The following is an 18,724-nucleotide window of genomic DNA, read 5'->3' on the forward strand; positions in this document are numbered from 1 at the left end:
ACATTGCAGGCCAGATGGAGGCATTGGAAGACCTAGCCGATCGCCTAGAACGAGGTCACGGCGTATCGAGGCAGCAGAAGGCCTTCATCAACGACATAGCATTGGGCGGCGACAACGGTGCATACTGGGCGTGGTTTATGGAGTTGAAATGCGAGGTCCAGTTGGTCGAATTGACGGTGTAAATGTTCTATCGTGAGAATCGAGGGCTATCGCGGGATGAAGGAGGGGAGGTTAGGGGGAATAGAGGGGGGAAAAGGCAAATTAAGAAAAGAAGGTTTTGGCGTTCGGGGAAAAACTATGAATGTTAGCGGACCGAGGCTGGCTCGGCGGGTTAGTAATAGATTGGATCAGGTCGTAAGACAACGCAGTAGAAGAAACACAAGTTAAGGATAAAAATAGTTAGATAATACTTAGGATATAAAGTATAAAATAAGTTTATAAAACTAGCTTTATTTTTTATAATATAATTATATTAATTAATCCTAATTAGCTAGAAATATATTTATATAATAATTATTGATATTATTTAAAACTTATTTTTAATTAATTTTATTTTATTTAAAACTTTAAAATATATTTTATAGTTATAAATATTATATTTATATAAGTATTAAAAATAAAAATAAAAAAAACCCTAGATTTTAATTACTTAACTAGGTTTATAATATATAAGCTAGAAAAAGTATCTTATTTATCTTACCCTTAAAGAATTAATACCTTAATTATTATTATTATTATAATATACTTTTAAGCTTTTAAAATAGTCTTATAATAAACTTATAAATAACTATTAACTAGGGTTATCCTTTACTAGTATCTCTACCTTAATTATAACTATATACTTAAGAATCTTAATTACACCCTTAATTTATTAGTTATTAAGGTATATAGTTATAAGTGCTTGCTCTGATGCTAGTTGATTATGGTCTTTCTCATCTAGCATCTCCTTCTGAACTGCCACCACATGCTCGAGAATCTTAATTGCATCCTTGATTCGTCGGTCGTCAAGGTATGCTATTGCAAGTGCTTGCTCTGATGCTAGTCGATCATGGTCTTTCTCATCTAGCATCTCCTTCCGAACTGCCACCACATGCTCGAGAATCTCAATTGCATCCTTGATTCGTCGGTCACTGAGGTATGCGGTTGCAAGTGCTTGCTCTGATGCTAGTCGAGCAGCATCTGTTGCAGGATGGAGGCCCTGTCTCCACCAACACACCTCTTCCAAACACCTTATTGCTTCTTTGAATCGTCGATCCATGTAAAGGAAGACTCCGACCTTTCCAAAAAGCTGGTAGCTTTCAACTGTCTTGTTTCCATGAGTCCGGTTCAGCAGTCGCATCGCATGTGGTACATACTGCCTTCCAAAATCATAGTGAGCATCGTTTCTTGTGGGGAACCTCGCTGCAAGGTGGCATATCGCATCGTTCGATACCTGAATCTCCCGGTCCTGCTTGTCAATCCAACCCCGCGTTGCCGTGTGTACAAGACTGTGCATGTCAAACACATTACTCTCTTCTCTACGAACCAGAAATGAGTAACTGCAAAGTGTACCAATGGCCCATTCCAACTCATCAGCCTCGGCATCAGGTAATATCGACTGGGGAATCGCCTTCGGCTCTATACATGATATGAATGACAATAGATCAACGGCAAGTTGATTTGACTTTTGGATCTGACGGAAAGATACAATCCATGTTGCTCCTACAGCGTTTTGAGAGCCCCTATATCGGGTGTTGTCTCTGAACTCTCTATCAAGGACTCTCGTATCGTTGTCCTCGGCGTTTCTTAAGAGGCCTAAATATATCCTTATGGGCGCTCTGGTCTGATTGAGGTATGCGGCAGCCTGCGTAATAGCCAGCGGGAGAAAGGATAGATATGTAAGTAGTTCAATGACCGATGTCTCGTCTTGAAGCAGCTGGTTTTGGATCAGAGACTTCTCAAAGAGGGTTGTCGCCTCTTCCTGATCCATTTGCTCGACATCAATTACGTCGGATTGCGCGAGCTCTACGGCGACTTGCCGAGACCTCGTCGTCAATAGGACGATCCCATATTCGCTCTGGGGTAAATACTGTTCCAACCCTGGCTTGTGGGCAGATCCAAAGATAAGTTCCTCGTCATCAGCATTATCCATAATCAAGAGCCACTTTCCAGCTTCGTCTGAGCTGAGGTGCTGACAGACCAAATCTTTCACATCGTCGTCTTCGCTGCTCTTCTGTAATCGAAGCTTCTTTGCGATGTCTACATAAGCACGTTCTGCAGTTTCATCGCTCAGGACTGGCACCCAGAAGATCGAATACTCTGGTCGTTTCTCCTTCATCTGATAGGCAAAACGTAGGGCGATTTGAGTCTTCCCGACTCCACCAAGTCCGACTAGTGCCATTTTCTGACTCTGATCCGGGCCGAAGAACTTATCTTCCAAGGCGCTTAGGATGGTTAAGCGGCCAGTGAAACGTGGATTCTTAGTAAACGGAATATAATAACACCGTTCATAGACCTCCTCTAGCGTATCGTCAATAATCATTCTTATCTATATAGCTTCAATTTCTTTTTAATGCTTACTCACTAGTCAAGTCTACAGTTCTATCACTTGAGGGGATCTCATCAAGCAACGCTCTAGCATACGAAGCCGCCATCGCTGCCGCATACGGCTGCCAGTCTTTGTTCTTATGTCGATCGCCGTAGTCGCATACCCCTCGGATGACACCGACTGGGATTCGATTCATGGTTCCTGCTGCTTCCATCTCCAAGCCAATGATACCATATTTGTCCCTTAGTTCATTTCGTTTTTGTGCGTTCTTCAACAGCTTATCTCCTGACCCAATTGGGCCATACCACACTCGAGTGCGTTGATAGTCTTGGTTTGGTCGTTGAGAACGTTCAACGACTTCCTCTTGTCCATTATCACAAGCTAGATATAGGATGTCGTTGTCTTGCCCTGGATCGGTAAATGTGCCAGTCGCATGCTCGCAGTTGCGTATCTTCTCGTAGTATGGCAAAAACTTTTCGGTGTCATACGGCGCCTCGAGCTTGATGCTACCAATGGCTGATCGCACAATTGGTTCAGTCATGGCGAGGCTGTGGCCAAGTTGGAGAGGTTGAAATCCGTCTTCCGTTTCTTTGCCGAGGTCATACGGGACCAGTCCAGCACTCTCACCAACAGGAAGGCCGACAAGCACGTCGCCCAGTCGGATATCACGCGCTGGGACACGAGGAAGGTCAGGAAGCCCTGCTGCCACGCCGACGAGCAGGCTAAACCAGAGGTTAGGGAAGAACTTTTTCACCTGGCCTGCAAGTGCAGCCGCAGAGCCCGTGCCGTATTCCTGGCCTGCGGGCAGAGTCGCGATAACGATGTTGTGGCCGCCCATGGCACCTGCTTGAAATACATAGTCGTCGCCGCGGTCGACGGGAAACCGGCCGCGGTACCGTTCGTCTAGTAAATGGATGGCAGCCCTAGCTTCGATCTCGAGTGGAGCGATCCAGGCAACCTTGTAGTCTTTGGGGTCGAGGATGCCCGTTTGACCGGCATGGTGTCTTTGTGTGATCGGCATCTTGTCGCAGTCTGTTGCCGCATAACGTGGCACAAACGTCACAGAGGCGACCGAAAGTATGATTCGAAATTCTCTCAGATTAAATCATTTCGGAGCGATATGTAGGACTATCGTACTCGATCAGCGAAAGATGCAGTCAGCAAGATACCCCGCACATAGAAGGGCTGAGTATCCAACTAGCTAGCTGTGTGTTATGCTGATAAAGACACCCTGGAGGAAAGAAATTCCATTACATAAGGGTCAAGATTCTTCTGGCTATCCTGGAGCGACTGAGACCAATTAGCACAAGATCTCGACCAGGATACAACTCCATTGAGGGGCTCTGCAAATTATATTTAATAAGTGAGATAACTGGCTGTCTTGAACGCCTGTCTATTAAATTACAAAAACCCTTTTATGAACTCGGAGACAAGGCTTTTGGCATATATACGTCGCTAGTGATAGAAAGCAGTCTTTGATGAATGACAAAGAGTTATATCACGTGATGCTCACTGAAGGGGGGAGCAATGGACGATGTCTAAGGAAAGACTTATTCTAGCCGTGCTGAGAAAGGGGATAGCGAATTCGGACGTGCTATGTCAGCATTACTGGCTTACCCGGTCTTCAACGATCATTTTAATGCCTTAGGCATCATTTTAGGTCTCGGGGCTCTGGAAAGTAACCATAGCCAGTATTCTCGCGTACTGTGCCGCCCCACACTGACTCCACTAGCTTAAATTTGTGTAAGTGAGTGGTACTGTAACTGAATCTGAAAATTACTATACTGTATATGAGCCTAATATGTGTCTGTGAATTGCTTACGCTTCAAAGCAAATAAGGTATCGACCAGAACCTAAACGAATTAAATATAAATCCAATACGGAGTAAAGATAGTCCATTGACTCGGATTCTGGCCTATACCTCTCTTGATCCTAATAGAGGCCTGTGGCACTCAATGAAGTAAGGCTGAAGTATGTGGCGTTGAATAGTTTCAGCACCCCAGCCTCTCACAAGCACAATCATAACTTAACTCGCTCAAAACAATGCTTTTAAACGTCATGTTTATTTAGGCATGGGCCCGTGCTTGCTGATCTTTATTTCCTTTGCAATTGCCTTATAAAATATCACACCGGGTGTATTTATTAGTTGTCGTCTTAATGGTTCGAACCTCTCCATTACGGCACCTGACGACTTTCCAAGGTTAAGCCAGCATTCGGCTTCAACTGCGTCCGACAAGGGCAAGGGGGAAAAAAATCCCAAGGTGGAATGCCAGGAAGCGAATGCCAGCGATGCATTCGCTTCCGCCTGATATCGCGGCTCAGAACAAAGGCCCTGCTATGATGGCAGTTATGTACTCATTCACTGCCCTTTCATCCCTCACTGTCGTAGGCAGGGTCTTTTCGAGGTATAAGAAGCTCGGTCACTTAGCCATCGATGACTACGTTATAATTCTGTCTCTTGTCGGTTCCCTGTTCTGTTCTCTATAATGCAATTACCCCACTTCAGCAACCACAGGCGATGGAACAGGAACAACTGCTGAACGCTCAATAGGGGTTCGTATTCGCCTACGTAGGCTGCTGGACTGCCGCTATCTTAGCCGGCAGCGGCCGCCACGAGGCGACGCTGACAGTCGCCGAACTCGATCGTTCTATATTCTTCTTCATGGTCGGCCTGGTCCCAGGCGTGCTGTCGCTCGCGCTACCCAAGTTCGCCGTCGTCAATCTACTGATCAAGATCCTCTTCCCATCACCTCTGCATAGGCGGTTGCTTTGGAGCCTCCCAATCGCAAACATTGTCCTCATGCTCGGCGCCTTCGGCGTCCACTACTCAGAATGCGACCCGCCATCGGCTCGATGGACTTTATATGCCCCTGCCAAGTGCCGTAGCTCGACTGGTACAATCGTCTATTCGGTTGTTGTGGGATGTAAGTGGGCCCTTATTCTCGGGAGCGGAAGGAGAGGTGTCTGATATACTAATGTAATGGGTGGCCAAACGGCAGCATTTTCGGCTGTGGTTGACTTCTACCTCGCTATATACCCAGCCATAGTGTTATGGTCCCTACATATGCATCTGAAAAAGAAACTGGCCCTCAGCGTAGCCCTTGGCTTTGGTGCTTGGTTTGTATCCTGCCGCGAGCTACTCCCCGTCAAGTCACGACACGGACTGATATCTGCGCTAAGTGCTGGCTGTGCTGCCGTACGCAAGGTCATGGAAGTTCCAAGTATGGGAGATGGTACAGATTATACTTGTGAGCTCGCACCCTCCGCTTAACAGCACAACATCGACACCCTTACTGACGACGTCCTGGGTGACCAGATGATTCAGGGAGCCTCGTGATCTGGATAACGTAGGTAGTCTTCCTAATATAATTTAGCATATTGCCATTAACCTATTCCTATTATTCGCAGTATCGAGACAAACAGTGTCATAGTCGCCGCCTGCATCCCTATGCTCCTGCCCTTCCTTGAACTATTATTTGGGAAGAAATTCTTATCCGCGCCCGTTCCATCATCCTTAAATCGTATAAGTGACGCGAGACCTGGAAGCAGGACGAGAAATATCACGGCGACCAACAAGTCAGTCGAGATAGAGAAGCGGAGAACAAGCGATGAGGTGGAAGAACGCATGGGGTCTGTCCTGCTCCTTGAGGAACCGAGCCACGACGAGGAACGCGGCCAGAACCAGACAGCGGATAATATTCGTCAACGCAAGCCACAGCTTACATAGCATGCTATTATTCAAACTAGAATAGCATTGCATAATAAGCAAGTTAATATGTTACGCAGTCAAAGTGCACGTCATATTATATATAATTGCAATAGCCATATAGTATATTTATTTAAGATAATATCTAAAGCCCTCTTAGGATTATATGACTTTTCCAAGGCGGTCTGCTATATCTACGAATGTAAGTTATACTTCTTTTAGATATTGTCTAAGGTCGCTGAGGCAATAGTTTTCATATCGCGAACCTTCCAACTACACATGCGTCGCATACACAGAGATGAGAGATTTTGCATATTGTTAGATGGCTTCTAGGCCAAATACCCATGCTCCTGAATACGCATCTCCAATCCGGGTTGCCTTACGCAGTTTGATGTTTGTTGCTTGATCCGGCAGGATGAGACGACGAAAAGTTACGTTGGAATGCCTGCGACATGGAGTCATCTTCATCTTCGGTTCTGAAGGGCGCATGGAAGACTGACTTTTAAATGAACGGAGATGTAATATTCGCTCTACGTCGCCAGCAGGAGGATCCCCATTGCTACCTCCATGAATGCAGCTATTCGCGAACCAAGGTACCAAGCTGAAAGAAAAAGGCGGCCGCAGGGACCCCTAGATGGATTCTAATGAGGGCGCCTAAAAGCTCCCGCTTGACCTCGTCCTTCTTAGACTCAGTTCTCGGATCATCTTGACTCTAGCACGCGGCACGGCGCTGTACTGCAAGCGCCGTTGCTTGGGCCGTTCAGATTCATCGATAGACGGGTCTGTATCAACGCCTTGACTGCTCTCGAAGATCCTGTGGAACCTATATTGGTCAATGGTGCTCAAGCTCGCGACGTCCCATTCACACACTTGCGGAGGTGGTCAGCTGCCAAACTCGTAGCAGCAGTGGCGAAGAACTTGGGCTGACCCTACTGAACCAATTACCACTGTAATGGCACCAAATACCATTTTTTGCGGCCCATGCACCTCCCTCTTTCGGTTTTTCTGATAATAATCTATGATGGTTGGAAGGGTCCGGGTTGACATCTGGGTTCAGATAGAACGAGAAAAGAGACTTTGACGCACCACGACTCAGCCACACCGATGCACGAAGTAAAAAAATATACTATAATGTAGGAGGGGACTTTTTAATTAATTCCTTCCAATAAACTACATCTTACTTATTTGAAGCAATCTGTATCGGCCAAAAAGATGATTGCAAAGTTTGTATAAGGTAAGCCACTAGTAACAACGAAACAATAAGTCAATAACCAAATAGGGAAAGTCAACGCACAAGTAAACAACTCTGTGGTTGCTTCTGCAGTCACAATGATAGGTAAAACACCATGTGCAGAAGTTGCTATATTGAATTGCTTGATCTCTTCCTTAAGGGAAGATAATCCTACTTATAGAAGTGAATCAGGAGCGGAATATTATGTTCCGGGCTTTCGCCGGAGAGGGCCGCTTTGAATATCTGCTTGCTGTATTGTGCGACAGCCACGCATGTGTTGTTTTTTGACAACATATCCTCCCTTCCGTCGGACGATGCGTTTGACTCCTTTGATTAATTAAACTCATGATATCCTTCTTTGTTAGCGAGGCACATCCGTATGCCACACATATCAACAATCAAGCCAATCACAGATGTTCCCTTTGCAGCGGCCCCACCTTTACCCGACAATCAACGTTGTGGCTGCATCACCCCGCATTCATCCGCGATGGTGTGACACACGTCACTTGTGTCATCGGATAAGATCCGCTTGTGACAGGCACGTGTCAAGTCACGTGCCACACAAGATCGGTTGCCCGGCCGGATCAATCCCCGTGCCGACGGCACTGATGTTGTGTTCCGTTCAACAGCTTAGACGCATTAATACAGTTGCTCCCACTGATTCTTCATGCACTCCACAAATTGGAGAATAAGGGGATGAGCATAGGTCACTGCGGAATACTTGCTCATATATAATACAGTATAATATCTCATCCTTTTGCACTTCTTCATAATTTTCACACAGCTCTAAAAATACACGACCATGGAATCCTCATGTTGGAAGCTCTAACTCCAATGGTTAAGGTGCCATTTCGATGCCTCCACCAGACCAGTGTCCGGCCCGTTCCTAGCGTCATGGAAATCTACACCACCACTCCAGCTTTAGCAGAGGGGCTACGAAGTTACATCCCGAGTTCTTCTCAAGACGATGTGATGCAACCTCATCTGGGGTAGAGATAGACGTTTCGATCCGTCATAGGATCCACAAGCTATGCAACTAAACCGTAAGCAGTGGAGCACCTCCACGTCACAAAGAGCTTTTTATAAGGCTATTCACCGGGGGCGGTTCCCTTTAACTCTCCTTGACCGCCCCTCCTTGAAAGACGAGGTCGCCCCTTTCGCATACCCCAGGGGAATTTTCGAGGCGATCGAGGACTCAATAATCGGCGTCGTCCGACACCATTTAGAGAGGCTTTAGTCGAGCCATAGCATCGCATATTGGCTCGAATCCGCCGGACTAAGCTTGCCCTGCAGTTAGCGGTACAGGCGATGACAGCATTCTTGTAGCCGGCGAGGATCGTATCGCAGATCAGGGCATGTTGACAGGTGGCCAGATTTGGGGCCGTGTTAATATTGTCGATGGTATTGGGTGAAGTCGGTTTCTGGTCGTGCTGACCAGCTGGCAAGACGTGGGACATAGGGGGGACGCATGGTGCCGTCCTCTGTGACACAGGCAGAAGAGGCTGCGTTATAAAGAGATTCTGGAACCATAATTTTGCATTCATTTTGGTCAGACTCATCTTTCAGAAAACGAGGAGCAAGCGTAAAAATTCACTATGTGAACAAAAATAGCATGAGAAGAGCCATGGTGGTGAAGCAACTTTAATATTGCTTTCGGGTGTCACCACACTACCAGACTCATGATGTATAGCGCGAAATGATGCTCGAGGATATTCTCCCTTCAGAAAGTGAACTAACGAAACCTGTTACATGAGCGCCTCGCGTGTCATGCCGAAAAAAAGGTCTGGCCTTATAGTGAGCGGCTTCGTTCGCAAGCTCCTTGGGTCGAGATTGAGGCTGCGGGTGGACTTTTCGCGTCTCTGGGTACAGCAGCAAACAACACGACTCAACCTAGAACCAAGGCTTCCTAGTTGTATATTTGGCAGGAAATTAATCTTAATACACCGGGCTTCTGGCAATCTCTAATACAGGTTGCTTTATCTGAGACGCCCTATAGCCGGTAATATGTGGGCCATCGGTGCTGGACTATAAAAAAATACTACAATTACCTCGGCCCTGTTACTCCGGTTTCTTATCCCTATTCGGCTCCCTCTGTAAATCCCCTTCCCCTGGGCCTTCTTTATGGTGATTAACCTAGAAAACGCTGAGAGTAATAGCTTTGTCTATCTGTTGGCTCTTGTCAACGTTATATGCAAGAAGTAGTCAAGATAACGCATAGCCGCGCAGTTATATCAGCCAATAATCATTATAAGACAGGTGCAGCATAGGGATTTCAACGCGGCCTCAACTCCTGTGACCTAAGAGTCATAAGCAAGCGCTTGCACATTCTGACCATATAACTAACTGCGCCAAACGTTAAAGACCCCATATAGGCCCTGACCTCTGATACTATTTATATCATATAAATTAAATCCAGCGAGTGTTTTATATATATAAATACCTTGATCTATACCAGCGTTTTATGCCATAAATTATATATATAGTAATTAAAATACCAAGCTCTAACTAAATATTCAGTCCTTATCTTATTATATTCTTCCTAGAACTTAAAGATAGCCAGCTTAAGTATTCGTTCTAATGGGGCAAGATATTTTAGTCGGGATTCGCCAAGGGAGTTGAGAGACCTTGAATATAATGCCTTAAGAGTAACTTTGAAGCAGATAACTAAGGCTGCTTCCTGCCTCTAAGAAGCATTTAGCGGTTAGTATTATGCCTGGTTTAGAGGATAGGTGCTCAAGCTTCGAGGGTCTCGTTAGGAAACTAGGAATCTGGATCTTCTGGTGTTGGCGAATGATGTTAGCTAAGTTAAGGTAATCCTAGCCCTGTTTGCCTGGTATGTGTTACTTTTTAAAATAAATCTGTCGTTACTAACCTTATCCTAGGGCCATACTATTATATTATATAATAATAGGCAGTAGTTAGGAAATAATATTTATAGATATTGGCAAAAATGGATAACTTATTGGCGCTGGCATTATACTCTTAGGTATATATAACTGAAAGCTTTAATCTATATTAAAAGGACGTAAGATGCTAGCTGATGGTATTACGTAAGCTAACTTAATATACTAATCTTAGGACAGGAGGATTTATTCGAGCTAATTAGGCCTTACTTCTAGACTCCCTAAGGCAAAGAGGTGCCTGTAATTTTCTTAATTTGGCAAGTAGAAGGAAAACTAGAAACCTAGATGTTAAGAAAAAAGAATTCAGACTTCAAGGATTTTAAATTTCTATTTTAGATATATAGAAGTATTATCAGGGAGTGGAGTATATATCTGCCAGAGGAGGGGCAATAAGAGTTTTATAAGGTCTATAAAGCCTTAGTGAGTAATAAGAAAATTCGCAAAGATATAAAGAGAACCCTAGGTCTCGACTATAGCTATAAGAATAATAAGGTTTTATATCTAAGAATATAGGCAGTAATTAGTTATCCTTAGAAGACTAATAAAAATTATATAAATATAATTTAATATAATTCCTATATATCTAAGTTAAGGCAAATATTATAAACACTATTTAAAAGGAGATTGGTATTAAGATAGAATAGCTTAGGGACCTAATATTACCTATTGGCTATAGAGTTTATTTAACTTCGCTATGCATTAAGTCCTTAATAATCATCTGAAAGAACAGTCTATGGGTCCGGGTCGTCTATGATATAGTACTGCATAATAAAGACATCACTCGGCTTTATCTAGTCCAGCCGCGTCCAGGAGAGTCAACGGCGCGGGAGCTCCAGCCTGCGGGTTATTCGCAGCCTGCAACAGGTTGAAGCCCTTGCTGTTCACCAAGTCGTACTTAAGCGTAACGTCAGTCGGCAGACTGGGATTGCTGTACAGAGTGCACGATCGCTTGCCACCATCCTCCGGCATAAAGGTATGCTTCCACACCCAGTTTGTGCACTTATTGGGTTCCTCTAAACACTTAGCGGCACAGTCTCAGGCATTCTTGAAGCCATCCTTGAAGAAGAAGTGTTGCTCCGTGACGACGCCTGTCACATCGATACCCCGGTAGTACCGGACGCAGCCGCCGTCACGATTGGGAGCCTGAAGGTTGGGGAAGCGGTCCTTGGTGATCTTTCCCTTGCAGATCGTCCAGTCCGAGTAGCGATCAAAGTCTGGGAAGATGTTGTTGTCTGGGTTGTCGAGAGGCTTAAGCTGATGAGTGAAGGTAGATGTGGTTGAGTTGATTTGTTACGTTAAGTAAGTGATTGATAGTAGCGATGCTGATGAGAATTGGACTTTTGCTAGGACCTTGACGACTGTTATAACCGATATCACACGACCACTAGCTGGACAGTTAAGGAGCCATTAATCTCGCCATTGGATAAAGATATTCATCCAGCCCAGAAGTACCCATACGAAGTTCTCATATCCACATCGAGCAACACAATCAAGTCCGAATATCGTCGCCGTAATAATACAACTCTCAGCGTCATATCTTACTGTTCTGTCCAGAATCACCCTGCCTCCTATAACCAGATCCAAAGCAAATTTCTACGATGAAAGACGTGTCCAATTTACACGACACAATCACCAAGGATACCGCAAACAGCGCTTTGGGTGATGCAATAACTTCAGTCTTACTAAAAGCCCGACGGAGCGAAGTTGGAGGTGCTTCCTCAGTGTCGGTCGGGCCACCACTCTCCTATCATGCCGTTCTCCCGGATAGTTTCGCCTAAAGTTTATCTTGAATAGAATTGATCCAGCTCGTGCAAGAGAAGTGCGGCATTTTCCGATGCTTTCTGAAGACGACAGTGACATCTTCACTGTTTTCACAGCAAAGGATTTCCCAGAAATGCAAGCTAGTACCGAGCTGGTACGGCATTATTCCCACCAAGAAGGGCAACAACCGGTCAAAGAACGCCGGGAGTCACGATCACTTGGACGATGAAGAGTAGACAGAATTGCGCAAGAATTTAGTTTCGTGTCGATAGGCGAAGGAAAAGTATGAGGGGGCAGAGCAAGTCCACGGACGGGTTGCAAAAGCGGGAGAGAACATACAATGATCATGGATATTTAGATTTGTTATTGAAAGTTCAGATAGCTTAGGGTTTCAGCATGCTCCACTAAGAGCTGGATCAGCTCAGTGTTACCAGCGCGGAGCGCCCACCATAGCAGACTCAGACCGACGCCGGCCTGCATCTCAACGGCTGCGCCGATAGTGATAAGAAGCTTGGCCACCTGCAGGTGGCTATTCGCTACCGCGGCAAACAATGCTGTTGGGCCCATCCAGTCCCTGATGCACGGGTTGACGCGCCCTTCGGAAAGGAGAACTTGTGCTGCTTGAGATTGCCCATACCTGGAAGCGAAAAAAGGGCAGTACGGCCAGGGTCATCCGGTTTGCTGGCGTCGGTACAGAGCACCCCTAACAATAGTGTGACCGCCTCGACGTGCCCATTGGATGATGCCGCAATGACTGGTGTCTATTCTGCATTATTTGTAGCCACGATATCGGCCCCATTCGCAAGAAGTAGCTTAACCACCTCCACGTGTCCCTTATCTAATGCTGCATTGACTGGTGTCATCCCTGCATTATTTGCAACCGTAATATCAGCCTTATTCTCGAGAAGCAGCTTGACTACCTCGATATGTCCGTTAAACGATGCCGCAATAACTGGCGTCCACCCATTATAATCTGCCACCGCAATATCAGCATTATTCTCGAGAAGCAGCCTGACTACCTCGACGTGTCCGTTTAATGATGCCATATAGACTGCCGTCCCTCCCCTATTCTCCGGAGCCGTGATGTCAGCCTTGTTCTCGAGAAGCAGCTTAACTACCTCGACATATCCATTAAATGATGCCGCAATAACTGGCGTCCACCCATTATAATCTGCCACCGCAATATCAGCATTATTCTCGAGAAGCAGCCTGACTACCTCGACGTGTCCGTTTAATGATGCCATATAGACTGCCGTCCCTCCCCTATTCTCCGGAGCCGTGATGTCAGCCTTGTTCTCGAGAAGCAGCTTAACTACCTCGACATATCCATTAAATGATGCCGCAATAACTGGCGTCCACCCATTATAATCTGCCACCGCAATATCAGCATTATTCTCGAGAAGCAGCTTGACTACCTCGATGTGTCCGTTTAATGATGCCATATAGATTGCCGTCCCTCCCCTATTCTCCGGAGCCGTGATGTCAGCCTTATTCTCGAGAAGCAGCTTGACTACCTCGACATGTCCATTAAACGATGCCGCAACAAGTGGTGTCCATCCTTCATTATTCGTAACCGTGACATCGGCTCTATTCTGAAGCATTAGGTCAACAACTTCTATGAACCCCTTCGTGCAAGCAATGCCAAGAGGTGACCTCCCCAGAGTGCTTGTCTCATTCACGTTTTGTTCAGTGATTAGGGAAATAGCCACGTCCTTCAAGCCCATGTCTACTGCATAGTACAAGGGGCCAGGTGGAATAGTCTCGACGCCTGTGCCCCGCAGTTTTGGATCCTCTGAGTCGATCAATGTCCTCCAGGAGTCCCAGGTGGGATTGTCTCTACTCAAGAATCCCATACAGAACCTCAGGATTACTGCGTCGCTGTGCAGCCCAGAGGCGACATGCTGATGCCAGGTCGTTGCCGCATATCTTCTAAAAGACACGCCGAGAGGATATGGAATATCAGGTAGAGCGCCGTCCCAAACTTGGCGCAAGCTGATATACTGAAGGCAAGCCTTGGCAAGCACAGTATTCTGGAACCTCTCATGAGAAGTTTTCAAGTGATCGTTATGTGGAATCCAGCCTGGCATTGGGAGATGATGAAGAAGGTACTGTTTGATGGAGAAGTGCGGTAAGTGCACTGTCCGTTGACCTGCAGAAGGATTGCTAGGGTCATTCCTGACCTCTACGAGAGGGCCGCAGAGACCAACTATTTCGGTATTGATATAGTGATCATCCACCGCATCAGGTAGATCTTCTAACAGCAGGTCGTCAGATTCAACGATAAGTACGGCTTCGGTGATCTCGGAAATAGTCAGAGGTCGTAATGCGAACGCGGTCCAGCGCAGGAGGGCGAAGGCTCGCTTCTTTTCCCATTCTTTCAGCTGCGTGATCCTGGCCCAGTTGCGGTCGTAAAGATCGTTAAGCCCAGTGGGAGTGTCTTCGATGGCATGCTGAAGTTGCTTTCTGTTCATCCCTGCCCTAAGAGATTCTTCTTGGAACTTCAGCCAGAGGAACTGGCCTTGACATCGATCAGTCATTGTTTCGGAAAGGGTTGACCGAACGTCATCGGTCTTATTGGGGAGCTTCCTGTTGACGATGTCCCGGGAGAAGACAGCAGTATCGGATCGGACGTCTTCGGGCATGATCTTGTACTCGGCAAAACTCTTGGGCGCGTCTTTAATAAGAGCTTGTCGGATCTCGGGCTCGTCGCGACTGACGAAAAGGACTCGGGCATGCGTGCCAACAACCGCATTTGTAACATCGTGGAGAAATTTCTTGACCAATGCGCTGCTATTATCTAAATAGTTGCATTCGTCTAGACCGTCAGCAACAAAGGTACAGCCAGGAATGGTGTGGAGGAGCTGCGTGAAGATAGCACTGATATCTGCCCGCGTTGCACGCGCTGTAGCGGGTTCCAAGTTGAGCTCCCATCTTTGGCGGACGAGCTCGAATGCCTTGTCATGGCGCGACACAATCTGGGAAATCCACGACCGCAGCGCTAAATAGGGGTCTTTGCGGCTTTCGAGATCAGAAGTGAAGAAAAAATGCGCGACGGGCGTGTCGAAGGTAGGCCAAGGTTGTTCAACCACGGGCGCGCCGGGAGTCCGCGAGAGATTTTGAACAATCTGAGCACAGAGAACTGTCTTCCCAAACCCTGCAGGCCCGTGGGCCCACAGTAGCTTCGGCCCGGCGGGAAACTCCGCCTCGAGCCAACGCTGAAACACGGGTCGGTCGAGGATCCAGTCGCATGTACCTGGCAGTCGTTTCTGGAGGGAGTCGCGGTACCGTTCATTTGGAGAACCATCAAGCCAGAAGTGGAGCTCGCGCCGTATCTCGGCTCCGGGGACGTTAGCTAAAGCTTCGGAAGAAGCGATGACACACCTTACCTCTATTCTCACCTTCAATCCGAGCCAGGATCCGTTGTATATCCTTGATCCCTAGTATCGGTCAGACAACAGGCCTCTTTCATTTTGGTAAATTTCATGCCTTGTGTAAACGCGTCGATGCACCCTGGATCCGGCTTTTCCATCAGGTGCATCCTCTCCCGGCTAGGCACCAGTTTATCTAGTTGATCCACCAGCTTTTCGAAGAGTTCTACTTCCTCGACGCGCATGCCTTTACGCCAAATCGCCCAGAAAAGCTTCTGTCGCCTCGACCCAGGCATTCCAGTATAAGTCTGCTCGCCGTCGCGTCGCCCGGCCCCAGTCCGGTATGGAGGCATGTTATTGTCATCACGGATGGTCTTGATGATAATGTGTAGTAAATCTATTACCCTTGCAGACGTATTCTCGTCGTCGAGGCCGGAATGGTGATAAGGTAGTAACCTGCCGTCCTTGATTCCTACGCGTAGACCCCATTGTTCGAAGAGGGTTTTGGCGACCTCGAATCTAGTGTTCAAAGTATGCGAGTCGGTTCGGAATGTCTTGTAGGTCTGTACTATGTTGACTACTTCTAGGCAGGAGGTGTAAAGTCCGGCGAGCCCAGCGACTCCGAGGACAAGGCCAGCGGTCTCCATAATAAGTTATATAATGGGTGTGAGAACATTTGATTTGGATGAGGGGCAGCCCGCGTTTTATCATGCTCAGCCACTCATGTATAAGGCTCTCCGTTAGGCACACTGCTCCCTTGGATAACGTGATGCGGGCCGTCATTTGTAAATTTACCGAGCCAGAGAATTCACTAGCTTCGACAGAAAGACTCGCTCACATTTTCTTAGCATCGAATTGTGGCTCGATAATAAAATAAAATGCCCGAGTTTGGTATATTTATTTAATTAGACAGTAGGAGGTACTCTAGACCTGAATGACGTTGATGGTGTTGGAATAGGCTTAGATTTGCTAAAAGTGGGTATGTGCCTGCGCTAACTATATTTCACAGCGGCCACGGTCTTACAATATGGAACCAATCTACGCAGCAAAGTCGACTACATCCTGTGTGAAGGAACTAAAGGAATTTTGATTACATGCTTCCCATGTGATTATCTGAAAGCAGATGAAAGTCTTTCCCAGCCTTGAAAGGATTTTTTTGATATAATGTCGGCTTTCTCCGACTGGTTCTGATTCTGGGCGCTGATGATTGCTTTTGTGGGGATCATGAACGTTGGCCAATATGTGACAAACGCCACTACATCTTGTGGTTGCGTGCACGAGTTCCACCTTTATTACCCTGGGTGTCCCAAATAAACAGGAATGACCGCAGAGCAAATTAGTTAATAACTGAAGCTCTATACGTAACTGCCCTTACACAGAAACTATTTAAGTGGCACTTGTGCTTGAGCAAGTGACCACAGCTACTTGCGACTTGCCGATAGCTAGACTTCACTACCTTCTTAAGTAGTTTAACATTAACCTCTATCATATTAACAAGCTGCAATAATATTAGAGAAAGATGCTAGCACCACTCCTTCATCGTTCTTATTACTGCCCTTATACATCCACTATGCATACTATATATATCTTATTCTTATTCTTGGCCCTCCTAATTATACTTCCTATATGCTTATCTAGGGGTCTTTATCTCGCGCATCTGTATTGTTAATAATACAGATGCCTCCGAACTGCTAAGGAAGGAATAAACAAGCCCCTAAGCCTAAGGGCAGCTCAGGATCGCTAGCATCATTAATAATTAATAGCTATTAGTTTATATCTTTATTAGCATGGCTGCCTATAAAGTCTTACCACTCCTAGGTGTTAGATAATATTGCATATAGTATGTTTTCTTAAATATTATATCCACTATAAGCACCTAGGAGCTAGAGCATAAAGCATCTATGTTATATATATAGTAAGCACCTTAAGAGCTGGCTTACTAATGCCCCTAAGACTACAGTTAATATGCCTCTGGCAGGTATTTTTATTGGCGTTAGGCATAATCCTGTTAAGTAATAGGGGCAAAGTGCGTCCTTCCGTCTAATAATGCCTTTATTTTATCTTAATAAGACTATCTAATAATACTTAGAGACTATAAGCTATTAGGTCTAATTTAGCATTAAACCATTCTTGCTTATATTTATTTTATGTCCTTTATTATATTCTTTAATATATTATATATAGTTAATGTTTATCTCTAAACACCTAAGACTGGCTAAATAGATTATAAAACCTATTAAGCTTTAGATATATTTTAAGTTATTAGGTTTTGTAATAAGGGGTGTATATAGACTCTTCTAGGATAACATGCCCTGTTAGTAGAATGTATGTCTATGGCTTTATTGTTAATATATACTATTCCTTAAAATAGACTAAATAACCCAAAGCGCTGTTTAAAATCTATATAATAGACTTATAAGAAGTAATATATAGCAATTAATATAGACTTTTAAAGTTAGCAGACTCCTGCAGCTTATTCTATAAGTCAGGAAATTATATCTTAGTAATTATATTAAGTTATAATAAGGGCCTGCTAGGAGTATTAGGCTTGTAGTTAAATTAGCCACTATATATATTTTTATACCTCTTAAGGGCAATTTAAGTAAAATAGAGGCTAAGGTATAATTAATAAATATTAAAATTTATCTTTAGGATATATAATAAATAATACCTATATATAGTAATAATAATATTATTATTTAATAATAAAGTAAGATTGTTTTAAGACTTATATATTATATTAAGAGGCCTTTAAAGCTTTACCTAAGTATACTTATACTATTACCTAAGTATTAACTCTTTAATACTAATTTATTATACTTAAGTATAACTATAATAACCAGTCTTAATTAGAGGCATTTAGATTCATAGCCTAGTATGTTTATTATAGGTAATTATAAAGCTCTTAGTATTATTACTTAAGTTCTTATATAAGGCTATAAGAATATACCACCTAAGATTGATAATACTGCTTCCTAGAGCAAGGAATGCCAAACCTTCTTTTTCTTAATTATATCTACTACTAAGATAAATACAGTAAGATAAGTATAATACTAACTAAGAGGCTATTAACTTATACTAATACTTTATAATATCCTTTTTTAATAGATTTTAGAGGATATAATTTACTTAAAATAAGTAGGAAGTAGAAAAGATGAAATTTAATACTTATATAGTATATATTAAGCTTTATAGAATAGAGTAATATTTAAAAGTAATATTAATAAT

The 18,724-nt window shown here is 44.6% G+C and overlaps 3 protein-coding genes across 3 annotated transcripts; 1 reads left to right on the top strand and 2 right to left on the bottom strand.

Moving 5' to 3' along the window:
* Positions 1-799: 799 nt before the first annotated feature.
* Positions 800-3,748, bottom strand: FOBCDRAFT_317683 (uncharacterized protein). Its single transcript, XM_054704058.2, has 2 exons — positions 2,564-3,748; positions 800-2,499 (listed from the first exon to the last, which is right to left on the bottom strand). The coding sequence occupies exons 1-2, from the start codon at positions 3,546-3,548 to the stop codon at positions 872-874; spliced, it is 2,613 nt and encodes an 870-aa protein (XP_054560033.1). The 5' UTR covers positions 3,549-3,748; the 3' UTR covers positions 800-871.
* Positions 3,749-4,816: 1,068 nt separating this feature from the next.
* Positions 4,817-6,058, top strand: FOBCDRAFT_238471 (uncharacterized protein; the record flags this gene model as incomplete). The annotated part of the gene is made up of 4 exons (XM_059610217.1): positions 4,817-4,912; positions 5,079-5,451; positions 5,575-5,760; positions 6,012-6,058. The coding sequence occupies 4 exons, from the start codon at positions 4,817-4,819 to the stop codon at positions 6,056-6,058; spliced, it is 702 nt and encodes a 233-aa protein (XP_059464590.1).
* A 6,831-nt stretch (positions 6,059-12,889) lies between these two features.
* FOBCDRAFT_249230 (uncharacterized protein) lies at positions 12,890-16,143 on the bottom strand (the record flags this gene model as incomplete). The annotated part of the gene is made up of 4 exons (XM_059610877.1): positions 12,890-13,417; positions 13,505-15,480; positions 15,515-15,565; positions 15,615-16,143. The coding sequence occupies 4 exons, from the start codon at positions 16,141-16,143 to the stop codon at positions 12,890-12,892; spliced, it is 3,084 nt and encodes a 1,027-aa protein (XP_059464591.1).
* Between the last annotated feature and the right edge of the window lie 2,581 nt (positions 16,144-18,724).

This window comes from Fusarium oxysporum, chromosome IV (genome assembly GCF_013085055.1).
Source record: "Fusarium oxysporum Fo47 chromosome IV, complete sequence".
NCBI classification, from domain to species: Eukaryota; Fungi; Ascomycota; class Sordariomycetes; order Hypocreales; family Nectriaceae; genus Fusarium; species Fusarium oxysporum.

What these genes read in the sequence shown, in the direction of transcription:
- FOBCDRAFT_317683 (XM_054704058.2), bottom strand. Translation starts at nt 3,548, where the DNA reads ATGCCGATCACACAAAGACACCATGCCGGTCAAACGGGCATCCTCGAC. An exon ending in TAGAACTGTAGACTTGACTA is followed by an intron (nt 2,500 to 2,563) that starts GTGAGTAAGCAT and finishes ACGATACGCTAG; the next exon opens with AGGAGGTCTATGAACGGTGT.